The following is an 11,277-nucleotide window of genomic DNA, read 5'->3' on the forward strand; positions in this document are numbered from 1 at the left end:
TGTTTGAGTGAACTTCGGGAGTTGGTGATGGACAGGGATGCCTGGGGTGCTGTGATTCATGGGGTCACAAAGAGTCGGACACGACCGAGCAACCGAACTGAACTGAACTGAGTTGAACAATTAATTATAGATCACATGGGTGTTGGCTACTTATGTGAAAAAGGGCAAATGCACATAACAGAAATTGAACAGCAGTTTAAACTAATGAAATCACATATATCAACATATAGGAGCGTGTATATATATTTTTAATATTTAGGGTTGATGGAAAATTAAGTAGCAGCAGACTTACAACCCAATGACCTTTATATAATTGCAACATCTAAATTATCCTCCCATAAATGAGCATACAACTAAATAAACATACTTGTGACTAATTAGAAAGACATTTTAAGTGCACTTGAGTTTTTACTTTTCCAAAAGGGAGACAACAAGGAGGAGTGTTGAAGCATGCAGAAGAGAAATAAAAATAAAGCAAAGGGCCTTAGAGAAACTGAAAATGTCTGTCCCCATAACTTGAGAAAAATGATTAATTTCTATAAAGTTAAAAACAAAAATAAAAAATAAACAACAAATTATGATTCTTAAAAATCAGTTGTAATCAAATCCCATTTAATAATCCTTTATAAAGGAAAAATTAATATAGAATATTCTTTCTGAAAAACACATTGCATTTTCTCAATAATATTTTGTTCAGTTTTCTCTTACATTTTTATCATCACAATGTCATGATAAATTCATGATAAGATAACATTGATCTATTCAATAGCATGATTCAGGATGTACCTAAGATGATTCAGGATGTACCTATCTAATAGCAGGTGCAGGAAATCCAAGAGAACTTCTGAGTGAAGTTACTAGTACTCTGGAAGTACCAAGCACGCATGTACAAATTAGTATGAACATGTAGGGATGTATGCAAGACATGCAAACCCAGGAAATGAACTAATTGCCTACAGAGCACCCTGTGTATATATGACTCCATCATTAGAAGTACTTTCTTTTGAAAAGCAAAAAGATAATTTCTTCTCCTATCTGCCTGCCTTCCTATTTCAGAATGGCTTTTTGTTCCAAAGGGAGCAACAGTGGAGAAGTTCCCAAGGGGCAGAGTCCGTTAGGCTCCAGAGGTATAACTACCCCAGTTACTTCAGGAACTATCCAAGGCTCCAGTATCCATGGAGCCAGACCCCATCTTCACATCTTTGGCAAGCAAGTCTGGGTGAAGGGTGCCTGAGAGACAGCTGTACCAAGATTAACCAGAAGCAGGAAAGACCTATATCTTCATTGGTGATCTGTGTTCCCCACTATTCCTGAGTCAGTACTGCTGAAGTAGTCAGAAAACCAGGTGGTAGATACTGCCTCCTGTCTCAGGTGAGTAAGCACAGGTGAGATCCTCTACTCTGGGACCTCCTTCTCTCCTTTGTCCTTCTCTTCTTTGGTGGCATCTCTTGGTGGTAATAGAGATGCAGAGAAGCTGGAGTTTGCCCATATGAGATTAATAAATAGTGGAAGAGTTGGAAAATGCATCTAGAGCCCATTTGTAAAAATGGGGTATTTACAACTATAAATATGGTCATTTAGGTGCCCTAGGGCAAACCTTCTGCCCACAAATGCTTCAGTTATGGAGTAGGAATTTAATCTAGTCTATATAACTTCACAGACTGAGGACAGAGACCACAACTAAGGGTCAGTGGGGATCTGAAAATAGTTCCTCAGTTTTCAAATCAGATTGATTTTCAGATTAAAGAGTTTCAAAAAGCTATGGCTGCCAAAACGAGAAAATAACGCTCAAAGATCAGTGCAGTGTCTGGCACTGGATACACTCAATAACGTCTATAATTTTGGAGAGATGCCTTACAGGTCTATCTGAGTTTTGTGCAGTTTTATTGTTTAGTCAGTAAGTTGTGTCTGCCTTTTCACGACCTGATGAACTGTAGCCTGCCAGGCTCCTCTGTCCATAGGATTTCCCAAGCAAGGATACTGGAGTGGGTTGCCATTTCCTTCTCCAGGGGATTTTTCCAACACATTTGTTCTGCACTGGCAGGTGGACTCTACCACTGAGCCACCAGGAAAGCCCCTTGTGGAGTTAGGTGATCCCTAACAACCTTTCCACTTCATGAAACAGGGCTTCCACAATGCTATGCTGTGGCTTAACATGCAGCTTAGGAAAAAGCTTGGGTGTCTATGTCTCCAGTTTAGTCTTGAACCTTCAACTTTCCTGGCTTTTTCCTACTCCTGGCTAGAACCAGTATCTATTAGCCCCAGGTCCTCAGCCCTAGCCCTGTAATTTGGCAAGTTTTGATTGCAAGGAAAGATGGAAAGGAGAGGGTGAGAAACTGATGCTTCTTTACTTGTAAGGTTGAACAGGTTTTTCAGTGCTTTTTGAATGACATGGATTGAAGAACATGTAGGAACAAACCTTGCAGAAAAAAAGAAGAGAAAAGAATGGTCAATTAGTAGGAAAAGAGACAAAATAATCTTTTTCCATTGTTCTCAGAAATGTCATCTTATTACTAGAAATAATTATCCCAAAGCACTTCAGATCAGATCAGATCAGTTGCTCAGTCGTGTCCAACTCTTTGCGACCCCATGAATCGCAGCACACCAGGCCTCCCTGTCCATCACCAACACCCGGAGTTCACTCAGACTCACGTCCATTGAGTCAGTGATGCCATCCAGCCATCTCATCCTCTGCCGTCCCCTTCTCCTCCTGCCCCCAATCCCTCCCAGCATCAGAGTCTTTTCCAATGAGTCAACTCTTCACATGAGGTGGCCAAAGTACTGGAGTTTCAGCTTTAGCATCATTCCTTCCAAAGAAATCCCAGGGCTGATCTCCTTCAGAATGGACTGGCTGGATCTCCTTGCAGTCCAAGGGACTCTCAAGAGTCTTCTCCTACACCACAGTTCAAAAGCATCAATTCTTCAGTGCTCAGCTTTCTTCACAGTCCAACTCTCACATCCATACATGACCACTGGAAAAACCATAGCCTTGACTAGACGGACCTTTGTTGGCAAAGTAATGTCTCTGCTTTTCAATATGCTATCTAGGTTGGTCATAACTTTCCTTCCAAGGAGTAAGTGTCTTTTAATTTCATGGCTGCAGTCACCATCTGCAGTGATTTTGGAGCCCAGAAAAATAAAGTCTGACACTGTTTCCACTGTTTCCCCATCTATTTCCCATGAAGTGATGGGACTGGATGCCATGATCTTCGTTTTCTGAATGTTGAGCTTTAAGCCAACTTTTTCACTCTCCACTTTCACTTTCATCAAGAGGCTTTTGAGTTCCTCTTCACTTTCTGCCATAAGGGTGGTGTCATCTGCATATCTGAGGTTATTGATAATTCTCCCAGCAATCTTGATTCCAGCTTGTGTTTCTTCCAGTCCAGTGTTTCTCATGATGTACTCTGCATAGAAGTTAAATAAGCAGGGTGACAATATACAGCCTTGACGTACTCCTTTTCCTATTTGGAACCAGTCTGTTGTTCCATGTCCAGTTCTGACTGTTGCTTCCTGACCTGCATACAAATTTCTCAAGAGGCAGGTCAGGTGGTCTGGTATTCCCATCTCTTTCATCTCTGCATCTCTGGAATGCAAAAGTAAGAAGTCAAGAAACACCTGGAGTAACAGGCAAATTTTGCCTTGGGATATGCAATGAAGCAGGGCAAAGACTAATAGAGTTTTGCCAAGAAAATGCACTGGTCATAACAAAGCACTTCAGGAGATGAAAATCATGCTTCTTCCTCTAGGTTTCCCCATGGATATTCTTGTCTGAATTGCTAATTATTCCAGTATTCTCTGAAGGTCATTTCAAGATTTTCCCTGCTTCTATGCAGGGAATTATGAATTCTTTCAGGAATTACTTTAAAATCCTCAGATAAGAAAAGTTTCCTTGAGATGGTGAGATTTGGGGTTATAGTTTGTAAGATGGAAAAGGGAAGCAGATTGAAGATGGAAGGACTCTAGAGGTGGACTTCAACACCCTCACACTACTGTAATCAGAAGAATCAGCTTTTCATCTTTAATGACAGGTATTGCTCCCCCATAGCTATGAGATTTTTCTCACTCTCCTTTTAAGGTTGTTTCTTCCAAAGGTTAGGAATCCTACTAATATGAAAATCTGACAAAAAGAAAAAAAGCAATTCTTTTCAGGATCTGTACCTATCAAATGAAAATGAATTTTTAGGCAAAAAGCAGATTAACTAACTTTATTTTCAGTGTACAGTTTTTAAATTACCTAATTAAAGAAAAACAAGTATAAGTGAATTGTCAGCTTGGGGTAGCTGAGGAGTCAGAGTCATTTTCTTTTGCCCCTAGTTTGTGCCAGGATCTGCTGCTTATTCGGTTGTACTGCTATAGTTCAATCATATGCATGGTAGTCTATGTAGTCCATAAAAGCAAAAAAGAGGAAGAAACTTAGGAGTACAAATTTGGAGATTCACCTTTCCCAAAGTAGTTTTCTAAGTTATTTTCTCCTTCTTTTAGTTTCTGTAATTTAAAAGTTCTAATAAATCTTGAATAAATCCAGCATATATAGACAAATCATATCACTCCAGTTCTATTTTTTTAACATAAAAGGAATATACCAGTAGCATGGCACAAAGGATACACAAATAAATTTCTTTGGCTCTGGAAAATCTGCTAGGATGCAACAGTTTCACTTAATTAAAGCAACTTATACTACAATGCACCTTGAATCAGTAGCTAAATTTTATCCTAATTTTACAGATCACTAAAAGAAAGCTGTAGAACTATATGACAAAATATGACAGCACACCAAAATGGCAGCACCACCACTGAGATTTCAGACTTCCTCCTGAACTGTTTTGTCAGGTCCCCCAGCTGGCAGCACTGGCTATCCCTGCCCCTCAGTCTCCTCTTCATTCTGGCCATGGGGGCCAACACCACCCTCCTGATCACCATCCGGCTGGAGGCCTCTCTGCATGAGCCCATGTACTACCTGCTCAGCTTCCTCTCCCTGCTGGACATGGTGCTCTGCCTCACCGTCATCCCCAAGGTCCTGGCCATCTTTTGGTTTGATCTCAGATCGATCAGCTTCTTTACCTGTTTCCTTCAGATGTACATCATGAATTGCTTCCTTGCCATGGAGTCCTGCACATTCATGGTCATGGCCTATGACCGCTATGTGGCCGTCTGCCAACCATTGAGGTACACATCCATCATCACAGACCAATTTGTTGCAAAGGCAACTATCTTTATTTTAGCCAGAAATGTCCTTTTCACAGTGCCCATCCCCATCCTCTCTGTACGACTCCATTATTGTGGGAGAAATGTCATTGAGAACTGCATCTGTGCCAATATGTCTGTGTCCAGGCTCTCCTGTGATGATGTCACCATCAATCGTGTCTACCAGTTTGCTGGAGGCTGGACTCTGCTGGGATCTGACCTCATCCTCATCTTCCTCTCCTACACCCTCATACTGCGGGCTGTTCTGAGACTCAAGGCAGAAGGAGCTGTGGCCAAGGCCCTAAGCACTTGTAGCTCCCACTTCATCCTTATCCTCTTCTTCAGCACCATCCTCCTGGTCTTTGTCCTCACTCATGTGGCAAAGAAGAAGGTGTCCCCTGATGTGCCAGTCTTGCTCAATGTCCTCCACCATGTCATTCCTGCGGCCCTCAACCCCATTGTCTATGGGGTGCGAACCCAGGAGATCAAGCAAGGAATCCAGAGGTTACTGAAAAAAGGTTGGTAATTAAGACAACTTAGATCTCTGCATTCCTAAAATAGGATGCTTTTTGAATCGATAATGGATGAGTGGACTGAAGTTCATAAGTTTTACTCTCAAACTGGATGAACTGTCTATGTGTCTCCCTTTAATAATGCTGAAGTTTCATTTAGAGTTTCTCTTTCTCTCACTCTTCAATCAGGAATTTTCTTGGTCCTTTCTCCTTTTTTACCACATCTATTATCCTATTTTGTATAAAATGCTTCCTCAGGGCAGGCTCTAAAATGAGAGATTTACTTTCCTGAATAGCCAACTGTTAATATGACATAAAATTTATAATGTGAAGTATACAACTGTGGATATTTGGTGGATTGTGTTGTATAATGTGTAATGTCTTATTATTTCCACAGTAAGGAACATACTGGAGAATAAAAATAAGAATTGACATTTCAGTCCTGAATGGTGGAGAATTGCTACCAGTCTTTAATTTGGTCTTTTTCTCTCATCCTTCGACCACATGATTGTCTTTCTTTGTCACTTCTTCTGTTTCTGGTCCCTGCTCTGTTCTTGTCTGGGCCTTTGTCTCTATCTTCTCTTCTAGAAAGCAAGGTGATTTTTGGCAATGTCACCGTTTCTGGTATGCAAATAGAGCTCTGCTGAGTTAAAGAACTGCAAGCATTATAAATGAGATCTAGTAATAATTCTGAAATATAAAACAGACTAGATGGACATTGTTTTCTTTTCATTGGACAGTTTCTTAGCATACCTTGTATCTCTGGGAATTCTGTTAGCTATTAAAGTACAAAGATATTAAAACATTATTGCTGTTTTTATTGGCTCAAAGTTTCATTTGGAGGAACACAAACATTAATTCCAGGAATACACAATTCTCAAATGAAAGATCTCCCCAAAATTTCATTTTCCCAAAGATTTTAGCATAACAAAAATCCTATCTCATCTAAAATGTGCCTAACTGGTTGCCAATGGGAAGGTCTTATGAATACAGATATAATATTCCTGTAAATTAAATTTAGGCCACTAAATCTTAGAAAATATTAAAGTCTTCAAGTTTTAACAATATTACATTAATGTACTAACTTAAAACTTTGTGGACAGATTTGTATTAGGGTAAAAGTGTTTGTATATCAAGCCCAGACCTCTCCAGTAGAAAAAACTTGAATGTAAACAAATTTTTTCAATGAGCTACATTGTAAGATTTAGAGCACATACTTTCCCAGGACTAAGGAAATTTTACATTACTTTGTCTCCCAAATAGGCCAGTATGATGTTCACATTTTAAAAATATATGTCTGAAAGCTTTACATTGTTTTGTTTATATACATTTATATGTTTGTGGCCCATATCAAAGCAGTATTGACAGTCTCATTTGATAAACAAAGTAAACAGATTTAGCAATGGCTTTATTTCTCTAAAATGGGTGATACAAAGGAAGATGTCTTCTAGAATATTTCTCTCCATTTGAACCACATATTTAATTTTGGGTTTTTGGTAGCCAAATCAAAAAATTAAAAGTTAATTATAATAGTATATTTTATTTACTCCAATATAATCTAAACATTATCATTACAGTACTCAATGAATATAAAACAATTTAATAGTGAAATAGTGTACACTCTTCTTATGTGCTACGTCTTTGAAATCCCTGGTGGCTCAACGGTAAAGAATCTGCCTGCAACACAAGAGACACAGGAAACCCAAGTTCAATCTCTGTATCAGAAAGATCCCCTGGATGAGGAAGTGGCAACCTGCTCCAATATTCTTGCCTGGGAAGCCACCTGCACAGAGGCATCTAGCAGGCTACAGTCCATGGGGTCACAAAAAAGGTGACTACAACTGAGTGACTAAGCAACAACAACTTTGAAATCCAGTGTGTATTTTATATTTAAAGCATTTTTCAGCTGGAACTATCTACATTTCAAATGCTCAATTGTCACATGTGACTTGTGGCTACTATATTAATTAATGCAACACTAGACTCCAAATGGAGAGGAGACCAAATGAATTGAGGATAAATGAATCTATTTTGGAAAAGAGGTACAGCCATCTTCTTTCTTCTTTGCTGTAATTTTCTCTTTTTCTTTGCTTTGCCACATGGAGATAAGGAAGCCACGGTTTTAAACATTAAATAATGATTTCTTGTATTAAAAGGTGCATATTATGAATGCTAATTCATAGAAACCAATGTGTAAAGATTAAAATAAAAGATGGCTTATATACTGGCTTTTTACAACATATAGTCTTCAAATCCTGCAGTGACAAAGCTGAAAATGAGCGCTGTATAAATCATTGAAGTTAGCCTAAGGAAAAATGTAAATAAAGATTTTATTCATCATAAGTAGGGACTATTAGTGCTTAGTGCTAGAGTAAGTAAGTGTTATTATCAAAGGTTTACCAGAAGGTAGATGATAATAATCATAATTTATAATTCTTTAAGTTTCTTTTTATACTATTTACACACAGGTGTATGTATTTCAAATTAACTGAATTATTTTAATAGAATATATTTTCCACGAAATATTTAATAGTGAGATTATTGTAATTTATTATCCATTCAACCATCTGAGCAGGAAACCTGTCTCTTCAAACCTGATAGCCGTTATTGATAAAATGTTAAAGCTCAGATTTTGTTGGTGAGACCTTGCAGTTTGGTCACACATTACCCAGAGTCACATCCTTCCTCCTCTATCCAGAAAGAATGAGACATATTTGAGAGCAGACCCAGCAGACACAGGATGTTGAGCTGGGACAACAATGCAGAGCACATACGGAAAATGGTGATGGCCCTTCAGGGCCAACATTTAACAACAATCATCTATCAAATATGCATTATCCCTAACGTAAACAAATCCTTGTTATGGTGCTAAGGTTGCAAAAATGAGTAAGTAGGCAAGGTCCATGTGTTTAAGTGCAAAGTCTCTGAACCTGGAAGAAGCAGTAGTACAGGAAGAAGCGGGAAACATCAATAGATAGGAGGGATATAGCCAAGAAAAACCTAAAGTAGGGGTCCAAGGCCATGGCCACTTGGCAGAAAGTCCAGACCTAAATCTAAGAAAGGATCTGAAAGTCTAAGCAGAATATTATAACAGAAACTTGAGTTTGAGCCAAAACAGAAACATAATCCTCTAAACTGTAAACATACAGACGAAATTAAGACTGAAAAAGGAGGTCCATTTTCAGAATCAGGCACAAACCAGAGAAAACACACCACAGTCTAATCTAGCAGAGATAACAGCTCAACAGTAAGAACTTTGTTCTCCAAAACAGTAATTAGATATTTATATTTTTACTCTAGCCCTTCTAGATGAAGTGCTATGTGGGTAAAAGCTAAGAAAAGTAGCAGAAAATCCTCAGATCTAGCTGCTTACAGTAGAACCTAATATAAGAGTGAGAAGCTAATTCCAAGACCAGGGACACATTGTCTTTGTCAATGAGGAGTTTCTAATGCTAGTGAATAATGAAGTACTTATTTATATTTTTCTTTTTGTATAATTGTAAATCTTATGTATGGTTGTATGCCCTATTTTGTGTATATGAAGATAAGATTACTTGTGATGTATTATTTTAGTGGATTTTTTTATTGTTGGCAAAGTTGTACTTACTTTTATGTTAGGACTCCATAACCTAGATGTTGGCTACTGGAAAATTAAAAAAAAAAAAAAAACTCATTAAGTTTTGTTTTTCTTTCCTATGTGCCAGGCCCTATACCATAATCCCAAGAAAACAGATGAATTACACACTGTCCCTGGTCAAAAAGAACTCACAGTACAGTAAGAAAGACAAGTAAAGACAAGCAAATGTGGGTTTGAAAGCTCATGTTTGAAACAGGGGCTTCCCAGGTAGCTCAGTGGTAAAAAATCTGACTGCCAATGAAAGAGATGTGTTCAATTCCTGGGTCAGGAAGACTCCCTGGAGGAGGAAATGGCAACTCACTCCATTATACTTGCCTGAATAACCCCCTGGACATAGGAGCCTGGCAGGCTACAGTCCATGAGATCACACAAGAGTAGAACACGATTGAGTGACTAACACTTTCATAGCCATCCAGAGTGGAGAGACTATACTCAATATCTGGTATTCAGGAGGATCTCCAGGATAGCCATATATAATTGGTGATACTAAACTAGCCCTGGAGATAAGTTTACTCAAGATCTACCTTAAGAAACTAAAAACAAATCTTGAGAGGGACAGCCTGATCAAAACATACCTTACTGGCTTGCCAAAACAAACTCACATACTCCTCTCTTTGGTGTGAACTTTTGTGCCCCTCCCTCACTGATCTGTTGAAATCCCAACCCTCACTGATGATGCTATTAGGAAGTAGGACATTTGGGAGGTGCCAAGCTTCCCTGGTGGCTCAGAGGTTAAAGCGTCTGCCTCCAATGCAGGAGATCCCGGGTTCAATCCCTGGGTTGGGAGGATCCCCTGGAGAAGAAAATGGCAACCCACTCCAGTACTCTTGTCTGGAGAATCCCATGGATAGAGGAGCCTGGTATGGTAGCCTACAGTCCATGGGGTTGCAAAGAGTCGGACACGACTGAGCAACTTCACTTTCAAGGTCAAATGAGAGTGGAGCCCTCATGAACGAGTTTACTGTTCTTATAAAAGAGACCCCACAAAAGCCTCTCACCTTTCCATTATGTCAGGTCAGAGCTAGAAGTCACCAGTAATGAACCAGGAGGAAGGGCCTCTCCAGAAAGCAACTCTGCTGGTGCCTTGATCTTGGACTTTCAGTCTCCAGAATTATGAGAAAGAAATTTCCGTTGTTTACAAGCTACTCAGCCTGTAATATTTTGTTTCAGCAGCCCAAATGAACTAAAACACTCTTTTTTTTTTTAAACACTCTTTAAACCAAAACAACTACCAAAAAAACTAGATTTCCAATGTTGTAAGATTCTCAACATCTAACCAAAAACCAATATCTATACTAAGATGCTGGAAAATGTGACCCATAACCAGGAGAAAAGCTAATTAGCACAAGCAGACACAGAAATTTACAGAGATGATGCAATTATATACCAAAAAATATTAAACTAATATTATAAATATGTTAAAGGAGAGAGAAAAAAAACAAAGAAAATGAAGGTAAAAAAAGAAATTAATGAAATTTCTAGAGTAAAAATAAATAATATCTGAACAAAAATTAAAAGTCACTGAATGGGTTTATAACAGATTTGACATTGCAGGAAAAAAAAAAACTTATGTAGATAAAAATACAGAAATGCAGCTTATTTAAATTAAAGAATGAGAGAAATAATGCAGAAGAGATATAGAGACAAAATGTACAAAGAAAAAAATATGAGGCAATATTAACCAGTCTGGTATTCATGTTCTAAACTTGGTAACTGAAGGTATAGACCAAAAAAATGGACAAAGGGTCCAGTGAAGAGAGGTGGATGCACTCTGTGAGCTGTTTCTTGTCTCTCTGGACTGACTTATCAAAACCACCTGCAAGTCCTGTATCTGTCTGGGTGGTGTCCTCAGTGCTCCTGCCATAAATGTGGGCTCCAGGGGCAGTTTGGTTTTTTGGGTTTTTTTACATGAAGTAATAGAAATACAAAATACAATTTTTTTTT

General features: G+C 38.6%; 1 protein-coding gene and 1 non-coding gene across 2 annotated transcripts; both read left to right on the forward strand.

Annotated features, from left to right (window-relative positions):
* Nucleotides 1–4,762: 4,762 nt before the first annotated feature.
* On the forward strand, nt 4,763–5,710 carry LOC113904824 (olfactory receptor 56A3). The gene has a single exon (XM_027561914.1). The coding sequence runs from the start codon at nt 4,763–4,765 to the stop codon at nt 5,708–5,710; it is 948 nt and encodes a 315-aa protein (XP_027417715.1).
* A 4,337-nt stretch (nt 5,711–10,047) lies between these two features.
* Nucleotides 10,048–10,120, forward strand: TRNAW-CCA. The gene has a single exon. It is a non-coding gene; the product is annotated as a tRNA-Trp (tRNA).
* Nucleotides 10,121–11,277: the final 1,157 nt, after the last annotated feature.

This window comes from Bos indicus x Bos taurus, chromosome 15 (genome assembly GCF_003369695.1).
Source record: "Bos indicus x Bos taurus breed Angus x Brahman F1 hybrid chromosome 15, Bos_hybrid_MaternalHap_v2.0, whole genome shotgun sequence".
In the NCBI taxonomy this organism is placed as follows: Eukaryota; Metazoa; Chordata; class Mammalia; order Artiodactyla; family Bovidae; genus Bos; species Bos indicus x Bos taurus.

Excerpts from the sequence above, each read along its gene's own strand:
- LOC113904824 (XM_027561914.1), top strand. The coding sequence starts at position 4,763 with ATGACAGCACACCAAAATGGCAGCACCACCACTGAGATTTCAGACTTC.